Genomic DNA, 27,571 nt, shown 5'->3' with positions numbered 1-27,571 from the left:
TTTAGGATTTAATAAATTTTTTCATTATGACTCTCGGTCATCCATAGCTGGATGAAACCACTACTTCCAGTTGTGATCTTGCGATGTAATTATCCACCTGGCACGTCTACACGAGCTGCAGGTGCTGGGTGGATTGTTACATCGCAGACTTGTGCACAAGGCAGGTTTGTTTGTTGTGTGGGTCAAGCTATTTGTGTTTCTCTCTTTTTCAGAGGAATCATCCGTACTCTCCAGGTGAGGAGGCTGCCGGGGAACCCACAGTCGCCCCGCTACATTCCAGATTGTGCTCCAGGCTTTGCATTGTGCTTTTCCATCTTGGTCGCGTGTTCACCTTGTGAAGCACATTGATACCTGGTGGCCAAAGTCTCTTCATAGAGTTAAATAAAATGTTGTGGGGTGGATTGGCGGGAAAACAATGGTGGAACACACAGCGATATTTTTGGTTCTACACGTAAATATATTTTTCCCTTTTCCCATCAGAGTACATTCAAATGTAGATTTTCAGAGAGGCTATTAGTGCTTTTGAAAAGTGTACATTAAACCTCACTGCCTTGCTCTGTAGTATGCAGTTAGTACATTCATGATGAAGGTTAAAGGATGTCTTAGCGGTCAACGTGCCAACCTCTTAAGGTTGGGTTCACACTGGATCAGTTAACGTGCCACAATATTTGCCAGGTTGAACAGCAGCCAGTCAGGGATATTGGTTGCCATTCAAACATTCAACCGTCATATCGATGGCTGGCTGCACCTCTAGCTAGAAAATGCAGCAGCACCTAAAGTGATCCAGTGTGAACCCAGCCTACGTTTGCAACTTCCTTTAAGTCTGCTGCTTTGCACGAGGCCTGACGCAGTCACATGTGCATTCTGTTGACAGTGCGTGTGTGCTTCTGGGGAGCAGTAGTACAGCAGTTGGTGTGCTGCGCTACAAACCCGGCAACCTGAGGTCGATTCCCTCTCACTGCCAACACCGATCATGATTATCTGAACTGGTCCTGGGTCAACTCGGCCTCAAATGAGTACCTGGTGCAGTGTGTAATCATTGCCACTGGGGAGACAAAGGCGGCCGGGCCTGGTGTTGGCCACCCACCCCCTCGTGTGCCGTGCCGGCCTTCATAGGTGCTCGCTAACAGCACTTGCCCCCCGACAGTCTGTTAAAGTCTATATGGGGAAACTTTGTCTTTGTAGGGAGTGGTAGTGTAGTGGTTAGCGGGCTGCGCTACAAACCCAACAACTCGGGTTCGATTCCCGCTCACGGCGAACACCAGTGACTAATTGAACCGGTCCTGGACATCCCCTAGGTCGACTCGGCCTCAAATGAGTAACTGGTACAGTGTGTTACATCGCCACTGGGGAGTCAAAGGCAGCCGGGCGTGGTGCTGGACACCCACCCGCTTGTGTACTGTTCCGGCCTTGTTAGGTGCTCGCTAACAGCACTTGCCCCAACAGTCTGTTGAAGGCTATACGGGGGATATGTTTTTAGTTTTGTCTGTGCATCACTGTGCGTGTCTGCGTGTCTACATGTCTGTGCCTGTTTGTGGCTGTTTGTGCATTGGGCAGCCATGAGCAGTGCGGGCGGACCCAACGCAGTGCGCGTGAGCAACTTCTCTCTCGTCGGCTCGCACAAGATCACGCGCGCCTCGCTCGGCGCCTCCAGGTTTCTCTTGGACAAGGTGAGGTGCCACACTCTAAATACACCGCTTGTAGGGCTGTTTTGCTGAAGAGACGAACATTAGAGTTGGCACCCAGAAGTTTGCAACTAAGTTGGAGAAATAGACAGTGGTGAACTAAATGTAATAGGCAGACCTAGGAGATTCTTGCAGTAGTTCCTTCATCTGGCAGAAATAAGGAAGTGATGACAAACTGACATTAACAACACTGGCCATAATGATCTCTTGATTGATTGGATGAACATCCAATTTATTGGCGTGCCAGTCTATCCATGTGGGTTGTGACCAGATATTCTCAAGTGTAGGATGGGGTGATAGTGAGATCAGTAGTAGGGTTGTACGAGCTTGACGTAGAAAAGCACAGAGAATGGGTGCCTACACCGTTTTAAGCCAGTGTATACAGCATAGGAATTGTGCATGCTCGGGCAACTCACAGGCAGGATATGCCAGTGGAAAATAACTGCAACCTAACGTCGTGCCAGCTTGTGCCGTGGAAGTGGCGTTCGTCATCTCTTGTGGACGATGTCAAAGCGACTCGGTCCACTTGTGAAAATCATTTCGATGAGACCACCCAGAGGTTTGCAACCATGTTGGGGAGATAGGAGGGACAGTGGTGAAGTAACTGTGAGAGCAAACATTGTGTCGAGGCCATCAGTTTGGAGATCCTTTGCAAGTGCTCTTGCTTTGCGTCTGTAAATGAGATGTTTGCCACGTAATATAATGTACTAGACGCTGTGTATATAGGAATGGTTTTAATTACAAACGTTACATTGCATATTTTATAATATATACACATATATATCATTAAATCTACATTTATTATGTTTTGAAATGTTCGTTGGGGAATATACTACGCATCCATGTCATTAAATATGTGATTGGAGTAAACTATGTAGGCGAGTGCCTGGCTTTAAAAAGTTTTTTATGTCATCCAAATTGGATGTTACATGTTAAAGGATGCACAGTGGCATACAGTAAGCAATGTCTACACAGTAATAATAGGTGACGGAATGGATTCTATGCTTCAGTATTCTAATTGTGTGTTATATTTGTGCTGTGGAAACTTGTAAGCCAAAAGGGTGCTCTGCTTTGCACATTAGCACATGTCCCCTCCACCAGCATGTGATGTGCACGATTGATTCAAAACCAGTTCCTGGGGCCAAGTAAAACGGTCATGCGCTAACATCACGACGTTGTGTGAACTCAAACATTCAAACACGAGAGTGAATGCAGGCTGGAGGAGTTTGCTTCTCTGCTTTGTCGCCGCTGCATCGCATCTACCCGCCCGCTTCGCATAACTTGCTTTGCCACGTCTACTCTGCCCAACTTATACATTTGATTTTTAGCAATGTGAGCTGGCCGCCTTGATCGATTTAAATTCATGAGGAGCAAAGGGGTTTGTTGCAATCACTGAAAGGAATTACATTTTTTTAAATAAATGAACTGTGACAATCCAATAAGCTTATTTAGATTAATCTTTAATTGAAATCTAGTGGGAGCACAATGGGAATCGTTAAGGGCTTTGACAAAAGATAAGATAAGATCGACAAACATGGGTGGCCGTAATTGTCTCGGGTGAGTCCACAAAATAGTTGTAGAAATAATTGTTTCCATTTTGACAAAAGGGTGTGTCCTCAATTCTGAGAGTTCCAAGGTGAAATTTGCTCTTGGTGTGAATAAACTAGAATTAAGTGCATACATTAAACCTGGTTTTCATAAGTGGTCACCTACACACTGCATTCTGCCCGCCATCCCCTCCAAAATGCATTTTTCTCAAAGAATATCAAGGGGGATATCTTGTGTACACAGTGAGTGCTACGTACAGTCAGTGCTACGGTACAGTCAGTTCTACGAATGGAAAATGTAACGCATCGGCTAAGTTCCCCAAGTGCCGGGCACTGGAATGGGTGTTGTAATGGGTATGATTGGAACGTGTTGGTGACCACTTCATGTTAAACCCGACTCAATGCAAGTGCCAATATCTCAATCTTGATTTGAAGCTTTCGTGACTGCAGGAATCCATACTCTTTGGTTCTTTCGGTAAAGTCACGTAGGTAGAAAAATAATAGATCATGACGTTTCGATCGCAACATAAGCAATCGTCATCAGGTGGGACAACCACAGCAAGAAAAAACTGACGATTGCTTGTGTTGCGATCAAAACGTCGTCATCTATTATTTTTCTACCTACGTGACTTTACTGAAAGAACCAAAGAGTATGCCAATATCTCGTTTAGCAGCACAGCCTATGTGGGTTCAGTTGGCGTGAAAGTGTCGTACAGCGTGGACGGCTCTGAGTAGGAGAAGATGGCCACGCGTAAACAACTGCCGAGATTGCTGATCGCCAATGAAACTGAGTGACCTGCACTCAGTGGTTTTCCCTGTGTCGGGCAGCGGCGGCGTGTTCTGGAATAAGAACGTGTGTAGTGCAGTGCCCTGCCTTGGCACAACTGGGGAGAGGAGAGGGTGTGGAGGATCGGAAATTGGTGCCGAAAAGCCACGGGAACAATTTGCCACTGGTGCTATCAAAGTCCACCTCACTCTTTCCGAGCTTGAGGAAGTAGCTCCCAAAGTCGTGGTTGTCCATGAGGGATAATCTGGAGCTAGTGCTAGAGGAATGTTATCCGACATGTGTTCCCTCTACCGAGGGGATGTTTAGCCATGTGGCTCTCGACATTACGACATTACCCTTCACTGCTGTGTGAGCAACTCCCAAAGTCTGCTTACTGAAGAGGTCACTGGATATCTTTTCAAATGGGAGTAATGTAGCTCATTTTTGGTATCAAACGCCATGTGTCCGTTTGTACAGAAATTATACATTCATTAAGCATGGTTAATGGATCACCAGGAGTTTTCCCACGTTGCATCTTACAAAACTAACCATCTTAAAGCTTAAAACTAACTTAAAATTTGATGAAACAGCTTCTAATTTAAACCAAGAATTGAATTTGACTTATTAACAATCTTGTATTTTGCGATATAAATCATCATCTTTTGTTATAAAGTGATTACGTTGTTAATGTCTCAAGTTAAATTTCGATTTAAAGCTTTCGTGACTGCAGGGATTCATCTTCTTGGTTCTTTCGGTAAAGTCTGTCGGGGAGACGCTGTGAAGACCAGGTCTGTCGGGGAGACGCTGTCTCCCCGACAGACCTGGTCTTCACCTGAGGACGGCTGCTTGCGTTGTGGCCGAAACGTCGTGAGAATTATGTTTTATTTTTATTATCTTATTATTTCCCTTCTACGTGACTTTACCGAAAGAACCAAGAAAATGTCTCAAGTTGTTAGGGTTTCTCTATTAGCTTACACAGCCTCTTAACCATTGAGTTTGCACAACTGATCGGTTGCAGTGTTATTTCAATCGCACCTCTGTTCACTGTTATTATAATCAACTCTGAAGCTTGGCAGTGACCCCACTCTGCTTCTCGTTCTGTTCTGCTCTCATTAGATCCAAATCGGATGCTTTTCTCAAGCCTAAACCATGAGTTCATAACCCTTAACATATTAAGTTAGAGGTATGGAAAATGTTATTTTTAGTGTAGCGTCACATTTCTACTGAAAAGCATGCCTCGAATTTCTTGTCATGATCTTCAACCGGAACACATGGTTTAGAAGTTGGCTCCTTGTGCTAATTTTACACTCTTGAGTTTACACGTTGCGTCTCGTTCCCTCTGTCCCTGCCGCATGCACGCTCGGCCTGAAGCCTTATCGTCCACGTGACGCACAACGACATCTTGCGCTGCTGCTTTGATGCACTGTGTGGCCTGGTGGATGCTCCTCTTGTGCTTCTCTGTTTAGATGTTGGTGGGGGTGTTGAGGAAGTTGTGATGTGGTTGAAGTGGTGGAATGTGAGGTGATTGCAGTTGAATGTGAGGTGTGTGACTTGAGTTAATATGGTGTCTGTGTGATGTGGTTGAAGTGGTATAATGAGATTTAAGTGGTGTAGTGTGAAATGTCTGACATGATTGACTGAAATAGGGTGCCACGGTAGTGAGATGTTAATTACCTCTTTTCCTATACAGGTCGTGGGTTTGATCCCTGATGCCTGTATATGTGGAGTTTGCGTGTTCTCCCTATGGTCGTGTTAATTTTTCTCCGAGTCCTCCACTTTTTCCTTCTGCATTTAGGGTATTTATTTGCAATACATTTCCACGTGATTAGCCACTTTGTTTAGCTATAATTTGTGATAGCCAGGTCGCTTCTAAAAAAGAGCTATATAGCTCCGTAGGCCTTACTTGGTAAAGGAAAAATAGTTTAGAAATCTGACATTAGTGGCATGGTATTTGAATGTTAAAACTGTAAGGTGCGACATGATTCTGGTGAATAGTGTCACATAATTGTGAGCTGGTTGAGGTGGTGGAGTGTGAGGTGCTTGAGGTGGTGTGATGTGATTGAGGTGGTGGAGTGACGTGGTTGAGGTGGTGGAGTGTTGTATCTCGGGGTGCAGGTTGTGTTGTCACGGGTTGTGAAGGCGCGCGTGGTGTCTCACTGGGTGTTCTCTCCCCTGCTGGCTCTAGATGAAGTTTGATGGGAAGGTCAGACACCTGCTGGGAGATGAGTTTCAAGAGAAGGTGCTCCTCTCTCCCCCTCTGTCCTTGTCTCCTCACAGTTGATCCCTCTCCAACGAGCTTGTACAAAGTTAACAATTCGATTCTCAGGACTTAGTAATTGTTAAAGCGAACATTTGTTTTTAGTGATGAAAGTTTGCACTGACATATACGTGTCTATGGTTCCCTGTATTTGTGCCACACCACTGTTTAAATCGTGATGTTGTCATTCCTAGGGTTTATACTTTATCGTGAATGGTTCAAATCCCACAGTTTTCCCCATAATTTCCACGGTGCCTTATTGCTGAATTCAGTCACTTGGCACAGGTTAAAGAGCCTCAATCAATGTTACAAGTTAAAATCCTGCTTGACTTGGGTATCATCGGTCTGGTATTTATAAAAAATATATACCATTCCAGAAAGTAAATAGTGGCTGTCCTATGAATATACTTACCCCCACCATCAGAATGTATAATATTCATCAATGACTTGGGCTGCAAACAGGAGATGAGCATATTGAGTTGATTTATTGACTTTTCCCCAAAGTGCAATGTCTGCAAAGACCCTGAAACAATTAGTTTTTTTGTGGTTGTGTCATAACCCGAATTCCATATTTACAGCTAGATTGAAAAAAAATATATTATGAGCAAGTCTCTGTGATTTTTACTGAAAAAGGTTTTAATATCGGTGAACCTTCGATTGGTATAGTAAAAGGCTTTGGGCCACATTGACTTTTTAACGAATTAAAATATAACTACTTGCTGTTGACCGTTCACACAGTCCTGAGAATCTTGTTTCTTACATTAAAAGGCTCATTTTCTTTAGTTAATACTCTACATGTCTTCTTCCATCTGTTAGTAAATGTCTCCAGGCTGTATTACCTGTAACGACAGTCTTGAATTCCTATCTCATCTGCATCCCAAACAACCTCCCCAAAAACCCTGGATAAAATGGCACAACCCACGCGGAGGTGGGTTTGGGGGCAGGTGGGCGCGGTACAGCTGCACAATGGAGCGTTCCAATTGGTGCAGGGGTGGTGCCGGCATTCTGTATCACGGCTCGTGGCTGCTGCTCTCCTTTAACAGTTTAAACCAGTGCTTTGTAACCAGTGTGCAGCGACATGTCAGTGTCACTCGCCAAAGTCCCAGACGTGCCGTGGAATTTTCGGACTTGTAGAAAAGGAAAGCATCAACAAGCCCACATCTGCCCGCCCTCCCCTCTCCATTGGTCGCGGTGCAGTACGCCAGCAGACAATCATCAGTTGCCACCCCTTCTACTCCCTCGGTGGCGCAAGTACAGTTGGGCAAATATACGTGGAGACATGTTTAAAGACACAAGGACATGGAGACACATACGGAGATGTGCACGGAGACAGACACTAATGCACACCGAGACACAGACGAGGAGACACTCAAACACATACAGGCATACCTCTTATAGCGATTAGGATGCATTGTTGGTAAACGGAGCGCTGCACGAAACAACGCTACGGGAGGTCAGTATAACGTGGTTCTAATGGAAATGCGTTCCTAACGGCCCCATATTTTACCTGTGAGTGATATATAAGAGTTTATTGGTGTATCAGTAATAGCCTTAATAATGATGCTGTACACATGATAAATGTATTTAAAAAGAAAAAGAATAACTTTTAATGATGACGTAAAGAAATATACAATAAGTAATTTACTCGCCAGTGCATTTGGTCGGAGCTTGCGTAAGATTAACCATAGTCTTCTCCATGATGATCATCTGGCTTGGGGGCATGTGTTGCTGCGTCTGAACTTCGACCCACACACCTAATTACTTCTTCCGCCCTTCTCCAGTAAAATACTCCTTGAACGAGCTGTCCTGGTTGCAGTTAACGATTGAGCGATTCTAACGGTTGATACAGCCAAAACCCAAGCTCCATCCGACATCAACCCAACGCTTTCCCGCCTCCACACGTATAACCTGCATGTTCACATCCAACTGGTGCCTTCCCTTGACTGGTTAGCCACATTTACCAGCACTATCACTTGCAGGCCTTTTTCCAGACATTGTGGGTCAGAAATGTTATCACAAAAAGCAAAAACAGTTACCAACGGCGTGAACACACGTTCCACGGAAACCATTCGAGACTGGGGGGGGCGGAGGCGGTGGGGGCGCTGGTTGGCTCGGTGCCACTGAACGCACGCTGTTCTCGCTGGTTGAGCGCACGGCTCGGAGCAGAGGGGGAGCGTTGCCTGCTGCGCGTTCTCACGCAGGTATTGTCCTCCAGGAAAAAGAGCGTTATACGTCAAATGGCGCTAAAAGAAGCAGTGTTATAAGAGGCATGCCCTTGTACACTCACGCAGTCAGGCAAATTCTTGTTATGGGTTTTGATGGCGCAGCTTGGTTTCCATGTTCTCGACAAGATCAGGATGGGAAAGGGATCGTGAATTCTCTCAATCACAGTGCAATGGCTACCCTGCTCGCCCAGCAGCAGGTCCACGGCGATGTTTTGGGTTCGGTGTGCCACGAAGATCGAGTAAGCTCACAAGTGTGCTGTGGAATGTGAAAGGTTGAGAAGCGCTGGTTTAAACTCCTCTGTTATGATCTTCAATGTTAAAACTCAACGCTTTGAATTTGATTTGCCTGATTTCTTCTCTATCCCACATCTGTACCTCATGTCAATCCCTCCCTGACTAAGAATCGGTTGTCCTTCCAGTGCGCAGTCTTGAGATCCGATTGTGTCAACTCTTATGAATGCAAATGTTGTTGGCTCGTATGATGTCTGTTACGCTGCCGTGATGAAGTTATTGGCCTCGTGCACGCTCACCATTGAAATAGATGTTAAGATTGCAAATATTCGTCATAAGCATACTGTAAAATATCTGTAACTACATGCCAATATACACTTTATAAAGAATCTGTTTAACTGTACACGATTAAAAGTTATATTTTAATTATGTATAAAAAATATGAAAATAATGTTTTTTTCTTAGTTAATGATGCGAAGTGAATTCTTTGAGTAAACACGTGCTGTGTGAATTACTAAAATAAATCATAACAGATTGTTTTTAAATATAATCATTGAGAGGAAAGGAAGATATCGATGCTTTGGCTGAGTAGGCGTCATCAGGAAATAAAGAACCTGCATACTGTGTATGTACCCTTAAACAGAAACATTACAGGATGGAGGTGAGGTATAAAAGTCCAAATTGCACAAGTACTTAAGTTTTATTTTATACCTACGTTACTTTACCGAAAGAACCAAAGAGTACTAAATGCAAGCTCCGGCATGGCAGCAAAACATGATGAAGGGCGTTGCCGTGGTTGATTGTGGCCACTATCCCCAACCCCACAACCTAGTTCCGTGAGCGAGCCTGGTTCACTGCGTGCCTCCTCAGGTGCCGTTCCTGTCGCCCTTGGAGGGGCCGATCTTTTTGAAGGTCGAGTGCCGAGCGGCGTCAGCTGTTGAACACCACGGCTTCCTGGTGAGCGTCGAGAGTGAACCCCCCCTCCCCGGCCTTCCACGCTCATGTGGATTCACGCCTTGTGCTCCGTGTCCCTTTGCCATCGAACACAATTGTGAAGACTTTTAAATGAAGCTCGTAAACACAATTATGGCACACTTATAACATGAATCTTCAGTGCACCGATGTCACTGGAGCACGATGGGAGTTGTCGTGATACTAACGTCTAGTATCCTCGTTTCCACCTCAAGATTCCTGTCTACAGGGACGCACAGCCCAGGCGCAAGCTCACGGCTGTTTATTTTTATCATTGCACCTTCCTATAGTCACAAATGCGAAACCTAGGGTCGAGTACTGGATCGGGTATCTGGGTGACCCGTGGGTGAACCACAAGGTGGGTCGTAACCAAGTTTTTTTTACAGATTTCGGTTTTACGTAAACACTACTTCCGGCCCGCTTCGCAGGTTACCCACGAATGCCGGACTCCATGCAAGACTAGCACGGGGTTCAAACGCAGAATTCCACTCGGCCGCATTCGATGTCGGGCTCTTGGGTTTCTCGCATGTTCCCTCGTGACCCCACGGTGGCGCGTGACGCCTGCAGACGGTGTTTGAGGACGTGGGTGGTCTGGGCGCCTGGCACCGCCGCTGGTTCGTGCTTGCGGGGACGCGACTCAGCTACTGGACGTACCCCGACGACGAGCGAAGCAAGGTGGGTACGCACGTGCCCTGTACATGGAGACGCGCCGCTGACACTGACATGCGCCGACACAATACACGCTGATGCGTGTAATACAATGCCTAACAGCCATTCATGCTGACACAGTGACATACAATATTAGGTTCATGGTGCAACCGGTGGTGAGTGGATTTGCACTATGAACCACTTTACTTGAATTCAATTCTCAGTGACAGCTAATATCAGTGATGAGTGATGCTGAATCGTTCCTGGTCCCCACTTCAACTCGCATTGATCAGCGTGGTGAAGAATTGTTAAATAACTCCCATGAAAGGCACTGTGCAAATGCCTTTATCTAGCAGTGGATTGACAAAGGGCTGTAAATGCATACAGTGAGGGAAAAAAGTATTTGATCCCCTGCTGGTTTTGTACGTTTTCCCACTGACAAAGAATAATTTTAATGGTAGGTTTATTTGAACAGTGAGAGACAGAATATCAACAAAAAAATCCAGAAACACGCATGTCAAAAATGTTATAAATTGAATTGCATTTTAATGAGAGAAATAAGTATTTGACCCCCTCTCAATCAGAGATTTCTGGCTCCCAGGTGTCTTTTATACAGGTAACGAGCTGAGATTAGGAGCACACTCTTAAAGGGAGTGCTCCTAATCTCAGCTTGTTACCTGTATAAAAGACACCTGTTCACAGAAGCAATCAATCAATCCGATTCCAAACTCTCCACAATGGCCAAGACCAAGGATGTCAGGGACAAGATTGTAGACCTACACAAGGCTGGAATGGGCTTCAAGACCATCGCCAAGCAGCTTGGTGAGAAGGTGACAGCAGTTGGTGCGATTATTCGCAATTGGAAGAAACGCAAAAGAACTGTCAATCTCCCTCGGCCTGGGGCTCCATGCAAGATCTCACCTCGTGGAGTTGAAAAGATCATGAGAACGGTGAGGAATCAGCCCAGAACTACACGGGATGATCTTGTCAATGATCTCAAGGCTGCTGGGACCATAGTCACCAAGAAAACAGTTGGTAACACACTACGCCATGAAGGACTGAAATCCTGCAGCACCTGCAAGGTCCCCCTGCTCAAGAAAGCACATATACATGCCCGTCTGAAGTTTGCCAATAAACATCTGAATGATTCAGAGGACAACTGGGTGAAAGTGTTGTGGTCAGATGAGACCAAAATGGAGCTCTTTGGCATCGACTCAACTCGCCGTGTTTGGAGGAAGAGGAATGCTGCCTATGACCCCAAGAACACCGTCCCCACCGTCAAACATTGAGGTGGAAACATTATGTTTTGGGGGTGTTTTTCTGCTAAGGGTACAGGACAACTTCAACGCATCAAAGGGACGATGGACGGGGCCATGTACCGTCAAATCTTAGGTGAGAACCTCCTTCCCTCAGCCAGGGAATTGAAAATGGGTCGTGGATGGGTATTCTAGCATGACAATGACCCAAAACACACGGCCATATTTGAATTCACTGTACGATTCTGTAAGTGAGCAAACCTATTATGGATATTTGGCCACACGAACCCAATCACATTTTCCCGGCACCGCTCTGCCGCTCCCCCCGTGTGCGCCAGGAGGCGCTGGGTCAGGTCGGGCTGGCGGAGGTGGAGGAGCCTCGCGTGGGGCCGGCGAGCCGCGAGGCGTGCGCACGCCCCAACACGCTGGAGCTGAGGACGGCGCGCGCAGCACGCCCACATGACTGCCAGACGCTCGTGCGCAAACGGAAGGACGCGCTGCTGGTCTCCCGGTGAGTGTCCCGTGTGCTCTGGTGCGGGCCATGTGATCTCTGGTGAGTGTCGTGTAGTCTCCGGTGATTGTTTCGTAATTCAGAATTCTTGAACTGGTGGCCAAATTTGGTCCTGCGAATGTCCGCCGAGCTAGCGCTTGCGCAGATTGTCATGTCATGTTATGACCTCTGTCCCGCACCTCCGATTAACATGGTTGGCTACGTTTGATACGAAACAGTTCTACATACATACGTCTGTACATGTGACATATGACGTCACGTGCCCCACCGACACTCGCTATTTTATTTGTGGCCCACCGGAATTTTTTTTTTTTTTAATCTTGAAGTAAAATCTATTTTGTATGTTGTGTGGTGTCCAGCCAATGTGTGTGATGTCTCCCAATGGTCTGTGTTCCCCCGGCTTGGCACCATGAGAAATGCTTTCCTGTGCTCTTGCCCTCGTCGGCAGGTACTGGTTGTCGGCCGACACAAAGGAGGAGCGCGACTTGTGGATGAACAAAGTGAACCAGGTGCTGCTTGACCTGCGCACCTGGCAGCCACGGAGCTCTTGCAAGCCCTAAGGGTCCCCAAAAGCTGCTCGCACTCCTATGCATTCGCACGTCTCGCATGTTCACAGTTACAATATACTGGCTTTATACAACTTCTAAATGCGACCACATCTCAATACGCTTAACAAGAATTGTGGGAATACTTATTTTGTAGAGCGAGGCAGTTGGTCTAAGAGCAGAGGAAATATGAAGGTTTTGAGCGTGGACTTGAGCAGTGGCAGGTAGTGGATAGCACAGATGGATGGGGGAGAAGGAAGTTCCAGCTACACTCACTCTACGGTTAGTCTCACTTCTACGACTCCTGTCTCCATGTGCCTTCTCGTACATGAACACACTCCCGCTCTTCTTTGATTTGAGCTTTTGTGAGGTCAGCGCTGGTCACTTTTGTGCTCGTTAGAGCTGTGTTCAAGCTGACCTGTTGAGCAGCAACTGCCTAGGTTGTGGCTGATATTGCCACCGTGCTGTTATTTTCCGCCAGGCATACAAACTTCACAGGGAGAATTCGCTATGTGGAAAGCTATGGTTACCGGCTTGGTATTGTGCATGGCCAGTTTTTCCGTTTTTAGATGACGGTTTCAGAATCTGAGTTACTCAATACTCCTAATTGCTGCATTTGCAGTGTGCAACACTTTATACTCATGTACTGAATTTAGGTGCTGTTATAATATGTACTTTTGGCAATGTTACGGCTGCAGTGGCTCCTCAAACTTGAGCAACTGAAATAGCGCACCTCGTAGTGCTAACACATTGTAGCCTAATGTCCCATAGGGGACGAAGATGAGTAAGTAGTGATAACACTAAGTATATAGAAGGATTCTGCATGCAAGCAGCAATTCACTAAACACTTCGTACTGCCTTTTAAAATGTAAACGCAATACTCGGTGCACATATCTGTAGTGCTAAAGCAGCTGCCTAGTCATAGCAACAAAATTGGCCCCACCTTTAGCAGACGATACCTGGTGCGAAGCTTTTGAATGATTCACTTGCAAGCCAGTTCCTAGGATGTTACCTTCACATGCCATACATACTTGCCTTTGCAATGAACGCTATTATCACACTTGAATACAGCAATACTGTCCAAGATGAGGTGTAATGCATTGATAAGGTTTGTGTATCTCCTGCTGTAGTTGGTCCATGTTGACAGCTGTGTTACCTTTGGACAGTTAAAAGGGCCAGATGCCGCATTTGGTCCTTTACGGTAACTTCATGGACGCACCACAGCATTGGCCAAAGTTCATTGTGAACGCCAAAAATGAGGATTCCAAATGTGAAAGCGTAACGACTACAGGGGTAGGTCACACGGCTTGGGAGCGTAGCACTACACCTGATGCTCACGTCAACCTTAATGCTTAATTTTTTTCACCTTTTGATTCGCTATTGTCGGTGTACAGACACGACCTGGTGGTTAGACTGAGAAAACAAGGGCAGGTAATGTGCACACGACGCGAGTTAGTGTAGCCTGGGCCCAGTGAGCTGCCAAACTCTCGTCACCCAGCACTTTATGAGCAATGTCTTGCCTTTTAATTCTTCAGTCTTGCGCGCAACCAGTCCAGTCAGCAGTTCCAAATGGAGGCCATTTAAACGACAGCTATTGGGGTTTGTGAGCATGATACCCTGGGCAGCCGTGGCCGTGTGCGTTGTATGTATGTTGAATTTATTTTTCACCATACGCAGCCAACCATGCTAATCGGAGGTGCAAATATTTTGATTAAATCGACACAGCGGCCATGAATGTGAGCGCTCAGGCCACTGAACGGTCAAGTTGGTGGAACACAGAAAGTTTTTGCGACACTTACCGGTTGAGGGGGTGCCTGCAGGAGGCAGTACACCAAGTAGGGTTCCTGACATGCCATCCGTGTAACACAGTTTGAGTGGAATTCAAGTTTCCTCCAGCAAATGAGAATAAAGTGGCTCTCGCATCACACGCAGGACCCTCGTGAGAATTATTCTTAAGACTCAGGAGAGGTTTCCTGAAAATGTTCTTCAAATTATATTTCCTTTTGTTGAGTAGAACTGCCATTTCATGTGCAGGCACCCTATTCCCTTCTCTTAACACCTCCGTAGATGTTTGTCCCCTGTATAGGAGACGAGAGATGAGAAAGCAATCCTCACTTAAACAAGACCAGTCATATGTTTGTGAACGTCTTTAAAGGCCCTGATCCAGCACTTTCAAGCATCCATGGCCAATCCAAGGAGTACCATGACCAGTGAGTGCCAGGGAAGTGAGCTGTTGTGCTATGGAGAGAATGCTGCCAGCAAAGCGATGTGGTAGTTCCACCAATTGCTGCAGAATACTTGGCCAGTATTGTTTGAAGATGTTTTAGTGTGTGTAGGAATTAACTAATCGCTAGAGACCTTTCATATTTACATGCTCGAGAAATTCAACACTGATTATTATCAACGGTTCATCGTGGTATATTTGGAGTCGGTAACAACTGCTTTCACGTGTATTTTCATGCAAATAATTGATTTTTATATAAACTATATCTTGCATTTAATGGAAATAAATATTTTAACATTGGTCTTAACTCTGGAACGTAGATGTAGATTCAACTAATCAATGTGCCTTGTTTTAAAATTCAGTTGATAAAATGATTGTACCGTATAAACGTGCTTATTTGAGTCGTGAATTGTACTCAACTCAATAAGCAATGGTAACAAAAATATATCGGCTATAAAGACGGACTTGTATTAAGCCTGTACTGTCTTCAACAACACTCCTGAGCGCCAGACCTTGCGGAACTTTTCTCTGCATCGCCACCAACGACGACAACCGCCATTTGCCACGAAGTGGTGGTGACGTCCCACGACGCTTGTGCCAGGCTATGTGCACTGAGGGCCACGTGAAGTGTCGAACGCCCCCTGGCAGGTCACGGGACAGACCCAGGTGCCATGGGTTGATAAACTTTCCTCTGCATCACCACCACGGCTCGCGAGCACGCATTGTGCACTGGAGTGTACTCCCAGTGCAGACCGAGCCCACGACTTACCTTCCACGGCCCTGGCGATTGGAAGGGTTTTGAAATCATAACTGGCGTTTAGTGGCTATATGGTCTCAAATCATAATCCCAAGGCAGATATTTCACGAGTTGGTACCAACCGCTTGAGGTTGCAAATAAATGTTAATTGTGGGTTTTTGGAAAGGTCTATAGCCGCCAGGCATAGAACAATTCACCTCCCTCCACCAATTTGATTGTTACAAAAACTTTGTATTCAGGAATATTTTAATGATTGCTTGCACCTTATTTGCAATGGCATCATATTACCTTGTTCTGCCTGACGTTCCATTAGCCAAGGTAAAATAATTTTTTGTGAGCGTAAGAATATATTTTAGTTAATGAATCTTGACATGCTTATTTGCTGCCTGATGTTCGGATATAGTCACCCTATGAAGACCATCCCAAGAAAGGATATTGGCACTGCTAAAGTGTTGACACCTCAGGTGGTCCAAGCTTTTTTCTCTGGCTTGTGTTAAAGTATGTGAACATCGATGTCATTGGCTAGTGTAGTTTTGATTTAATGGTTGTAGAACTGGAAATGTGTATCTAGTTTTTCTCCCAGAGCATAAGCACCTCTGCTGGGCGGGCAGTGGTTGCCATGTGAGAGGGTGGCGGTTCCTTGGTGGTGGTGGTGGTGTTCACGACTTGTGGATCGTGCGGTCCATTTAGATGTCCAGGACTTGTCACCGGGCAGCACGATCCACCGTGACTTATAATATTGTCTCTAGTCACAGTAGGAAACCTTGGATGCTGAACATTTGTACTGTTAGTTATACTATGTTTTACCACACATGCCTTGTTTATTTTTCTTATGGTCGCGTTTGCGTCGCTATTGGGGTCATGTATGTGTCTGGCGCAAAATAATCTGATGCGTAAATCGAGGTCTTATCAAGAGATCGGTTTGCACTTCATTGAAACGACATCTGTTTCTCATGGTCACTAACAAGTGAACAGTTATGAAAGCACATTTCACATGAATCTTGATGCCCCCCTTTTGCACGTCACTGTTGCCAAACGGTGCCAACGTGAGCATCTCCCTCGAGCTCTGAGTTGGTACTGTTTGGAGTCTGAATGTATGGATTGAATCTCTCGGTTGTAGTTTTCCTTTCTCCTGTTAGAATTTGCAGAATTGTCACTTTAGACTATCAAAACTCGTACTGAATGTCTATTTGTGTTTGTTTTTCATTCAAACTCTTTGGTCTATAGTTGCAACCGTATTGTCTTGGTCTCTTTTAAATGTATAATTTCTGTTCATATGTATGTGGTAACTTTTAAGGAGCTATATTTTCAATAAATTGAAAGTTATAGGACTCATTTGTTGCACATGATTCTGTCCGAGATGTCTGACCCTATATTTAGTCTGGTATGCACACACGAGAGTGCAAAAGACATTGTAAATTGACGCCACATTCTGCTACTCCTGACACGGTTATCTAGGTTTGACCACATGAATGTGAAATATGTAGTTTTTGCTCTGCATCTACGTCAGCAGCGTACGAAAGAAGATTCATCAGAATTCTCCCCACTGAGTTTAGTCGTGACGCTGTCCCCTCAGTCAGCTTTTTTCTGGATGTTTGAAAAGGTCACCAATGGTTTGACTTGTCCCTGCCATTAAAATGTGAAATCGGCACCATTAGCTCTTGGCTGTCAAAGCAGATAAGCAGGAGAGCATTGTTTTATTTTAAGAGACGAGTGAGGAGTTTGAGGTCTGTTAAAGATCTCCCTTTGTATAGACTCGGCTGTGTAAATCCGACATTCAGCAACTCCACAGACACGTGTGTGGACGATACTTGGGGATATATTAAACAAGTGTATTAAATCTAATCGGTTTTTTTAAACATGTAAAACAATGTAGCAACAAGTATCACGCCATAGAATGTTTGTTATGGACAGACTGGCTGGACGCGCGCTGTCAGAGCCACGGTCGGCAGAGGGCGGTCTAACATCGTCCTGCACTCTGCTCCAGCGTCCACCTTCCGCCAACAGGCGCTGACCAGCGTGGTGAAGTATGGTTAAAACGAAAATATCCCCGCGACTTGCACTGCGTGGATTACCAGCGCCGTGGATGTCCAAAAACTCGGGATCACCTAAGCGAGACTTAATCACAATTTGAGCTGCCTTCCACGGGGCGGCGCCGTGGCTTAGATGGTTAAAGCGCCTGTCTAGTAAACAGGAGATCCTGGGTTCGAATCCCAGCGGTGCCTTTTAATTTTAAGTGTTTTTTTGCCATTTACCAACTTCCATTTTTAGTTATCTGCCTCCGTGCGTGTCCGCTTTGTGTGGCGCTCCAGTCCCTCAACGGACAAACCCGGGACGCGGCGAGAGACGTCTCAAGGGCGCCCTCTGGCCACTCGACACGAAGGCGCCCTCTAGTGGCGGCAGCGTGGCGGGCTCAAGGGGGCTTCCATTCGCTTTCATCGCTCGTCGGCATTCACTCGCCCCAAACGGGGAAGAACGCGCAGGCTGACAGCAGAACGCGGGCGCGTCCAGAATGAACGCCGCCTCCATTAGGTGAACTGTCACGATTCGCAGTCGTGCTCTCAGATGCGCGTCTGCGGCCGTCTGGACATACTGGGCATAGCGCATTTAAACCATCAGGTCTAAAGATTATTTCTCTGATATTAGGAAGCCGTGCGAGCTATGCACTTGTAAATTTAAATTGAAAACTAATTTCTTTCGAACTGATTTTTTGTGTTTAGTTTGTTGTCCTTCACCCGCATCTCCCGATTAGCACGGTTGGCTACATACGGTGCGAAATAAGTTCAACGCACCATTCTGCTTTGTTTTACGTCGCGGACCATTTCTCAATTGTTCTCTCTCCTGAGGTAGTTGGACTCGCGCCATTAACCTCAATGTTAACATTTACATTTGATTATACAAATAAAAAAGATTCTCACACAATTCCGAGAATGTATTGAGCATACAAATGGATATCTTGATGCACGACTGCATGCCGAATACAACAGTGAAGCCTTTGCTTGGTCTGCCAAGGCGGGGGCGACGGTGGGGCTGTGTGTTCTTACGAACCCGGCAACCCGAGTTCGATTCCTGCTCACGACCAAAATATTTGAACCGGTTCTGGGCCTCCCCTAGGTCGACACAGCCTTATACTAGGCCAGGATAGTGTGTGTGTGTGCACCTAGGCCAGGATAGTGTGTGTGTGTGCACCTAGGCCAGGATAGTGTGTGTGTGCACCTAGGCCAGGATAGCGTGTGTGTGCACCTAGGCCAGGATAGTGTGTGTGTGTGCACCTAGGCCAGGATAGCGTGTGTGTGCACCTAGGCCAGGATAGTGTGTGTGTGAGTGTACACCTAGGCCAGGATAGTGTGTGTGTGTGAGTGCACCTAGGCCAGGATAGTGTGTGTGTGTGTGCACCTAGGCCAGGATAGTGTGTGTGTGAGTGCACCTAGGCCAGGATAGTGTGTGTGTGTGCACCTAGGCCAGGATAGTGTGTGTGTGTGTGCACCTAGGCCAGGATAGTGTGTGTGTGTACACCTAGGCCAGGATAGTGTGTGTGTGTGCGCGCACCTAGGCCAGGATAGTGTGTGTGTGTGTGTACACCTAGGCCAGGATAGTGTGTGTGTGTGCGCACCTAGGCCAGGATAGTGTGTGTGTGTGTGCACCTAGGCCAGGATAGTGTGTGTGTGTGCGTGTACACCTAGGCCAGGATAGTGTGTGTGTGTGCGCACCTAGGCCAGGATAGTGTGTGTGCACCTAGGCCAGGATAGTGTGTGTGCACCTAGGCCAGGATAGTGTGTGTGTGTGCACCTAGGCCAGGATAGTGTGTGTGTGCACCTAGGCCAGGATAGTGTGTGTGTGTGCACCTAGGCCAGGATAGTGTGTGTGTGTGCACCTAGGCCAGGATAGTGTGTGTGTGAGTGCACCTAGGCCAGGATAGTGTGTGTGTGTGCACCTAGGCCAGGATAGTGTGTGTGTGTGTGCACCAGAGGTGTGGACTCGAGTCATGTGACTTGGACTCGAGTCAGACTCGAGTCATGAATTTGATGACTTGCGACTCGACTTGGACTTGCATAACAATGACTTTGTCCCACCTATGAGATGTGGACTCGAGTCATGTGACTTGGACTCGAGTCAGACTCGAGTCATGAATTTGATGACTTGCGACTCGACTTGGACTTGCATAACAATGACTTTGTCCCACCTCTGGTGTGCACCTAGGCCAGGATAGTGTGTGTGTGCACCTAGGCCAGGATAGTGTGTGTGTGTGCACCTAGGCCAGGATAGTGTGTGTGTGTGTGTGTACACCTAGGCCAGGATAGTGTGTGTGTGTGTGTACACCTAGGCCAGGATAGTGTGTGTGTGTGCGCACCTAGGCCAGGATAGTGTGTGTGTGTGCACCTAGGCCAGGATAGTGTGTGTGTGTGTACACCTAGGCCAGGAGTGTGTGTGTGTGTGCACCTAGGCCAGGATAGTGTGTGTGTGTGCACCTAGGCCAGGATAGTGTGTGTGTGTGCACCTAGGCCAGGATAGTGTGTGTGTGCACCTAGGCCAGGATAGTGTGTGTGTGTGCGCACCTAGGCCAGGATAGTGTGTGTGTGTGCACCTAGGCCAGGATAGTGTGTGTGTGTACACCTAGGCCAGGATAGTGTGTGTGTGTACACCTAGGCCAGGATAGTGTGTGTGTGTGTGTGTACCTAGGCCAGGATAGTGTGTGTGTGTACACCTTGGCCAGGATAGTGTGTGTGTGTGTCCACCTAGGCCAGGATAGTGTGTGTGTACACCTAGGCCAGGATAGTGTGTGTGTGTACACCTAGGCCAGGATAGTGTGTGTGTGTGTGTACACCTAGGCCAGGATAGTGTGTGTGTGTGTGTACACCTAGGCCAGGATAGTGTGTGTGTGTGTGCGCACCTAGGCCAGGATAGTGTGTGTGTGCGAACCTAGGCCCGGATAGTGTGTGTGCGCACCTAGGCCAGGATAGTGTGTGTGTGTGTGTGTACACCTAGGCCAGGATAGTGTATGTGTGCGCGCACCTTGGCCAGGATAGTGTGTGTGTGTGTGCACCTAGGCCAGGATAGTGTGTGTGTGCACCTAGGCCAGGGCTCGGAGGCTGAGAAAGAGACAGATGGCTGTGTGTGTGGGTGTCTGCAGTGGGAAGTGGTAGGGTAGTGGTTAGCGTGCTGCACTACAAACCCAGTGACCCCAGTTCGATTCCCGCTCACGGCCAACACCAGTGACATTATCTGAATCGGCCCTGGACCTCCCTTAGGTCAACTCAGCCTCAAATGAGTAGCTAGTGTGACATTTAAATATCGCTACTCGTGAGACAACGGTGGCCAGGTGTGATGCTGGCCACCCACCCCCTTTGTGTGCCGTGCCGGCCTTCATAGGTTCTCGCTAACGGCACTTGCCCCAACAGTCTGTTAAGGTTATACGGGGGATCTTTGTCTTTTTTGCGTGTGTCTGTAGTAGCTGTTTGTGTGTGTAGTAGCTGCATCAGCCAGTAGTCTCAGTCAGTCGACCTGTGGCATCTGGGTCTGCCCCGTGACCTCCTGCCAGCAGGCGTTCGACACTTCACGTGGCCTCAAGGTGCACATAGCCTGGCACAAGCGTCGTGGTGACATCACCGCCACTTAGTGGCGAATGGTGTTTGTTGTTGTTGTTGTAGTAGCTGTGTGTGTGTGTTGAGTTTGTGTGTGTCTGTAGTAGCTGTGTGTGGGCAGAACGGGGCTCGGGCTCTCAGAAGGTGATGGACGGCTGGTCAAAATTGAAGAGCTCCTCGTCAAACAACTCCTCAGGCAGCTCCTCCTCGCCATCAGCGAAGTAGGTGGGGAAGGGCGGATTCTCGTTGAACTTCAAGCGATTGGGCAGGATGGTGTCCCGCACCTGTGACAAACACAAGCACGCGCGTATAGGCATGCGCGTATAGGTACACACAAGTGCTGTTAGCGAGCACTGATGAAGGCTGGCATGGCACCCAAGGGGGTGGGTAGCCAGCACCACGCCCTTTGTCTCCCTAATGGCGATGTTTATACATCCCTACCAGCTATACCACAGACACCGGCAAGGAAGTCATTGCAAGTGGAGGAAACTGCAGGACTCACCTTGACCAAACAGTTTTTGTGGCCCGGGATGGAGCCGTGCACGTACAGTACATTGTACTTGGTGTTCACCCTCCACACCTGAGCATCAATGCACACACAAGCCGGCACAGTCAATCAAACCACCCACACGGCAATCAACCTCCATGAGCTATCTAATTAATAGAGTTCATTTTTTGTTATTTATTTTTGGTTCTTAACTGTGTCTGGATAGTGTACAAACGAGTCTGCATGCATACGTGCGTGTGCATAAGTGTGTGGTTGGCATATACGAGTGTGTATAGATACTGCTGCATATGTTTGTGTGGATGCTAGTGTGTTAATGTGTCATCTGTAAAATGTCTGCCATTCTTCCACTCGTGGAGGGTGTACACCCAGGACCCCATTCAAACCCACAGTAGCCTGGTCTCAGCTAGCTGATGAAAGTTGCAAGCGAGAATTTCATCGCTTGCAGCTGGGCTTGGCGCATCGTCCTCCACTCCTGTGATGCCGAGGGGAAATGGGCGAGGTTCAGGGCTGTAGCTCATGCAGCTGAAATGGCTCCTTTGGGTACACGGTCCAAACCTCCCCAGAGACCCTGGTTGACAGGCTGGCTGAGAAAAAGCGAGAGGCCCACTCTCACCGTCTACAGTATCCCACATCAGAGAACGAGGAGGCTTACCACAGCTTTCGCTCAGAGGTTCGGAGAGCCGTGAAGTGCTGCAAGGATGGGTGGTGGTCGCTGGTTGCTCAGGAGATGGAGTCTGCCTCAGTAGCCCTAGATCAGAAATCACTCCTTAACTCCATCAAAAAAGTAACTTGCAGCGCCATACCTATCACCATCATTCGGGGAAGGAAAGGTAATTCGATCTCCAACCCCCAGGAACAGGTTTTCAGATTTGCTGAGCATTTCTGTGAGGTCGTGGGGGAAGGGAAATCCTTCAGCCTGAAAAACATCATGTGACAAAGTTGGGATGACCCTGCTGAGGCTGTGGTGCCTCAAATATTGGAAGAAGTAGTCACCCCCTGTGAGTGGCTGGCTGAAGTGCCATTTGTTGAGGAAGTACAGAAGGCAATCCAGTCTCAGACCAGGAAAGGCACCGGGCAGAGATGATCTCCCAAGCGAAATGCTGAGGGAGGGTGGCGTTTCTGCGCAGACTGCATTACATGACATCATAATAACGGTCTGGACCACTGGACGGGTTCCGCAGAATTGGAAGGGTGCCCTGGTGGTCCCCCTCTTTAAGAAGGGGGACTGCATAGACTGTAACAACTCCAGGGGCATATACCTCCTCAGTGTGCCAGGAAAGGTCCTGGCAAGGATTATTCAACATCGCCTTGCTAGGCACGCTGAGGAGAGGCTTGCAGTGCCCCAATGTGGTTTCAGGAAAGGGCGGTCCTGCGCATATGCCATATTTTCTGTCCATCTGCTACAACAGAAGTGTAGAGAATTCCCAACGTACCTAAATCTCTGCTTTATTGACCCTGGGTTATTCTTCGTGCTTTCGGAGTCTCTGACTCTCTGCTCAGGATCATTAAGGACCTTCACGATGGCGAGCAGGCCCGGGTAAAACTACGTGGTCGGAAGTCGCAGCCATTCCCTGTTCTCCTTGGGGTGTGACAGCAATGTCCTCTGGCTCCCACATTACACTGTGTAACATTTTTTTTGTGCTCCTGGGTAGTAAGCGTTATTTACTAATTGCTTATGCCTCAAAATTACAGAAAATGGCTATTATCCCCCACAAACTTTGCTTGTGACCAGGACAGTGATATTTAGAAATTTACCTATTTTCCAGAACATTCCAGATAGATTCAGTGCTGAGTAAACTTGGAGTAACTTATAGAACATTCTAGAACGTTCCAGTAATATAAATAGTAGTATAAATACAGGGTCCTTAAGCCCACCAGTTCAGTTTAGTTCTAGCTGCCTAAGTGGATACATATCTGCATTTTTATGAATCTGGCATCAAGAGGCTGCAACCATCCGGCAGACGCATTTTGCGATGTATGCGGCCAATTTATCAAGACAAGAGCGAAAAAGTATTCTGTGGAAGCATCTGCTAAGATGTATGAGGCCTACAAGGCATATTTCGGCATGCCAGTCGGGGATCAAGACAAACCCTGGGCACCACATTTCACCTGCGAGCAATGCTAAAAAAAACTCTGGAAGGTAAGATGAACAATTGTTGCTCGAAATTTTATGTTATAAAATTTGTCAAAAAAATTACATTGTAAAAGTTTTTAATTTTAAAATGTTTAACAATTTAAAATGTTATTGAAAAAATATATCGTACATGAAAAATGTTGCGAGAATCTCTTACGCATTAGTCATGGGTGAAATAAATGTATTTTTGTAGGATGGTACAGAGGAGAAAAGAGAGCCATGAAGTTCGCTATTCCAAGAATTTGGCGGGAACCCACTGACCACTCAAGCAACTACTACTTCTGCATGGTGGACCCTTCCAAACGTCGGACTGGCAAGAATTCACCTGCTATCACATATGCGGACCTTCTTTCATCCATCGCCCCGGTGCCACACTGCCATGAGCTCCCTGTAACCCACTCCTCCGGAGAGAGAAGAGCCATCTTTAGAAGAGAGCAGCAAGTCAGAGAGCGAGGAAGACGTTGTAGATCCAGATGACAATTTCAGAGGTGGAGCTGAGAAGAGAAACCCATACTACCCCAACAAAAAAGACCTCAACTACTTGATCAGAGATCTTGGTCTCACCAAGTCCAATGCCGAGCTTTTGACGTCTCGGCTCAAGCAGTGGAACTTGTTGGATGAAAGTGTGCAAGTCGCAGATCAGAGGAAGCGTCACCAACCTTTTTGCAGCTTCTTCACCCGTTAAGATGGACTCTGTTTCTGCCACAATGTGACCAGTCTGTTCGAGGCAATCGGAATCGCCTGTAACCAGAATGAGTGGCGCCTGTTCATTTACAGCTCACCCAGGAGGCTCAAAGCCGTGCTGCTCCATACTGGTAACAAGTACCCGTCTCTTCCCCTGCCTCACTCGGTGCACCTCAAAGAGGATTACAACAGCATCAAGACCTTGCTGGACACCTTGAAGTATGATGAGTACGGGTGGGAGGTCATCGGTGATTTCAAAATGGTGGCATTCCTGATGGGTCTCCAAGGCGGTTTTACCAAGTTTCCCTGCTATCTTTGCTTTTGGGACAGCAGGGACACTAAGGCACACTACCACAGGCGGGACTGGCCACAGCGGACCGAGTTCTCTGTGAGGAGGAGGAACGTCAAGTGGGAGCCACTGGTGGACCCCCAGAAGGTGCTGATGCCACCACTGCACGTAAAATTGGGCCATATGAAACAATTTGTCAGAGCTGTAGATAAGGAGTCGGGCAGCCTTCAAGTACCTTCAAGACTTCTTCCCTAAGCTGTCTGAGGCAAAGGTCAAAGCCGGTTTCTTCATCAGACCACAGATAAAGAAGATCCTGGAGAGCAATGAATTCCCCAAAAAGCTCACGAGTAAGGAGAAAGTGGCTTGGAACAGCTTTGTCGCAGTGGTTCGTGGCTTCCTGGGCAATCACAAGGTCGAAAACTATGTGGAGCTGGTTGAGACTGGTGAAGAACTACGGCACAATGGGCTGTAGGATGTCCCTCAAAGTCCGTATCCTTGATGCTCATCTTGATAAATTCAAGGAGAACATAGGAGCGTACTCGGAGGAGCAAGGCGAGCGCTTCCACCAGGATATACTGGACTTTGAACGCCGCTACTAAGGGCAGTATAACGAGAACATGATGGGAAACTACATTTGGGGGCTGATTCGTCAAAGTGGTTTACAGTATAATCGTAAATCTCGAAAAACAACTCACTTATAAATCTTTTGTCGTAATTTTTGTATTGCTTTAGTATAAATACATGTTAATTTTGATTCATATGTTGTTGTTTTCTGACTTTATGTGAACGAAAAGACACAAATTCGCCTGTTTTCGCATTGAAAATAGGTAAATTTCAAAATATCACTGTCCTGGTCACAAAAGCAAAGTTTTTGGGGAATAATAGCCATTTTCTATACTTTTTAGGCATCAGCAATTACGAAATAACACTTACTATCCAGGAGCAAAAATTGTGTTACATAGTGTTATTTCGACCACGTAGTTCGTGAAGCTTTCGATGGCTGTACCGAAGAAATTTCCATCTGGAACAGATATAATGGGAGGCTGATCGATGCCCAGGTGCGGTCAAGGGATGGTGATTGCTGCTCACTCAGAGGAGGAGTTGGAAGCGCTGCTGCCGAACCTGGAGCGTGCCACTAAGAGGCGGGGCCTTACCATCAACCCCACTGAAACTAAGCACCTGCCTGGGTATTTTGTACCATCAGACACTCCCCCTCCACAACTCCCAATTGGTGATGGGGCAGTTATGCTTGCAATACGTGGACCATCTTCGCCGGTTATAAACATTTAGGCTAGCCTGCCTACAATCCATCCTGAGTTTAACCAGACTGGATTGTATGAGCTCACAAATTCTTGAAAGATCTGGACAAAGTCCCATCGGTGAGCTCCTCTGGCAGGCAAGGCTGCGTTGGCTGGGTTATGTAGAGCCCGCATGCCCAGCCACCACATGCCTAAACAGCTTTTATTCAGCCGGATAAAGGGGGCTAAACGGGCGTGACACAGGCTAGAGAAGAGATGGAGTGATGTGGTACAAGAGGATGTGGAACTGAATGGACTTGCCGATGACTGGTACCGGCGGTGTCAAGATTGGCCTCTTTGCAGGAGGCTCGTGAAGGACGCTACTGGGCAGTTGGAGGCACCAGCAACAATGGAGGGCAGAGGAGCGACGCTCACAACAATGAACGAAGTGGCGGGCGGCTAAAACGCAGAATGTTGGCACAGTAGGGGGCACAGGTGGTGCATCGGCCAGTCATTACAGTCAGTTGACCCATAGCACCTGGGTTTGCCCTGTGACCTCCTGCCAGCGGGCGTTCGACACTTCACGTGGTTTTAATGTGCACATAGCCTGGCACAAGCGCCGTGGTGACGTCACCGCCACAAAGTGGTGAATGGCGGTTGTTGTGAATGTGTGCATGTGTGTCGTAGTGCAGCGGGGAGTGGTAGTGGAGCGATTAGCGAACCCTGCAACCCGAGATTGATTCCCGCTCACAGCCAACACCAGTGATGATAATATGAACCGGTCCTGGGCCTCCCCTGGGCCAACTCAACTTCAAATTAGTACCTGGTGCAGTGTCTAAACATCGTCACTAGGGAGACAGAGGAGGCCGACATGGTTCTGGCCACCCACCCCCTTCGTGTGCCGTGCCGGCCTTCATAGGTGCTCGCTAACAGCACTTGCCCCAAAAGTATGTTCAGGATACACGGGGGATCTCTGTCTTTGTGCGTGCGTGGACACTCCTCCATGTGTGCATGCGTGGTGCAGCGTGGGCGCCACCTTGAGACCATGCTCGGTGCGGTAGATGTTCCCCATGTGTCCGGGCATCTTGGTTCCGGGCCACACACGTGCGGGGCCCTGCGGCAAAACGCGTGGCCACCCTCTCGAACGTGCGGCCACCCTCTCGAACGCGCGACTACTTTTGAGAACGCGCGGCCACCCTCTAGAATGAGCGGCCATCCTCTCGAATGAGCGGCCACCCTCTCGAACGCGCGGCCACCCTCTCGAATGAGCGACCACCCTCTCGAATGAGCGGCCACCCTCTCGAATGAGCGGCCACCCTCTCGAATGAGCGGCCACCCTCTGGAACGCGCGGCCACCCTCGCGAATGAGCGGCCACCCTCTCGAACGCGCGGCCACCCTCGCGAATGAGCGGCCACCCTCTCGAATGAGCGGCCACCCTCTCGAATGAGCGGCCACCCTCTCGAACGCGCGGCCACCCTCGCGAATGCGCGGCCACCCTCTCGAACGCGCGG

At 47.6% G+C, this 27,571-nt stretch overlaps 2 protein-coding genes and 1 non-coding gene across 12 annotated transcripts in view; 2 read left to right on the top strand and 1 right to left on the bottom strand.

The window, feature by feature from the left end:
* LOC144732391 (anillin-like) overlaps window positions 1-16,955 on the top strand; it is a 55,515-nt gene extending 38,560 nt beyond the window's left edge. For 3 of the 4 annotated variants that reach the window (XM_078613903.1, XM_078613905.1, XM_078613906.1), the window contains 7 exons: window positions 213-234; window positions 1,558-1,670; window positions 6,184-6,237; window positions 9,582-9,668; window positions 10,251-10,358; window positions 11,926-12,098; window positions 12,547-16,955. In XM_078613903.1, coding sequence (XP_078470029.1) covers window positions 213-234; window positions 1,558-1,670; window positions 6,184-6,237; window positions 9,582-9,668; window positions 10,251-10,358; window positions 11,926-12,098; window positions 12,547-12,658 — 669 coding nt within the window. In that variant the 3' untranslated portion in view covers window positions 12,659-16,955. The remainder of the gene's footprint in view (window positions 1-212; window positions 235-1,557; window positions 1,671-6,183; window positions 6,238-9,581; window positions 9,669-10,250; window positions 10,359-11,925; window positions 12,099-12,546) is intronic. The other variant, XM_078613904.1, reaches the window with a different exon arrangement.
* Window positions 16,956-17,283: 328 nt separating this feature from the next.
* Window positions 17,284-27,571, bottom strand: part of LOC144732392 (large ribosomal subunit protein uL3m-like) — a 32,631-nt gene continuing 22,343 nt past the window's right edge. The window contains exons 8-11 of one of the 7 annotated variants that reach the window (XR_013588197.1): window positions 27,096-27,173; window positions 21,709-21,786; window positions 18,955-21,490; window positions 17,284-18,813 (exon numbers count right to left, since the gene is read on the bottom strand). Coding sequence is in view for 1 of the 7 variants with exons in the window: in XM_078613907.1 (XP_078470033.1) it covers window positions 21,344-21,490; window positions 21,709-21,786; window positions 27,096-27,173 (303 nt within the window). In the remaining 6 variants the exon portion in view is untranslated. Of the gene's footprint in view, window positions 21,491-21,705; window positions 21,787-22,366; window positions 22,463-27,095; window positions 27,174-27,571 lie in introns of those variants that run through there. The other 6 variants (XR_013588198.1, XR_013588196.1, XR_013588200.1 and 3 more) reach the window with 6 other exon arrangements.
* TRNAT-AGU (transfer RNA threonine (anticodon AGU)) lies at window positions 17,776-17,849 on the top strand. Its single transcript has one exon. It is a non-coding gene; the product is annotated as a tRNA-Thr (tRNA).

Source organism: Lampetra planeri, chromosome 42 (genome assembly GCF_965212315.1).
Source record: "Lampetra planeri chromosome 42, kcLamPlan1.2.h2, whole genome shotgun sequence".
Lineage (NCBI taxonomy): Eukaryota > Metazoa > Chordata > Hyperoartia > Petromyzontiformes > Petromyzontidae > Lampetra > Lampetra planeri.
Note: the sequence above shows the minus strand (reverse complement) of the source record. Positions and strands in the feature narration are given on the sequence as shown.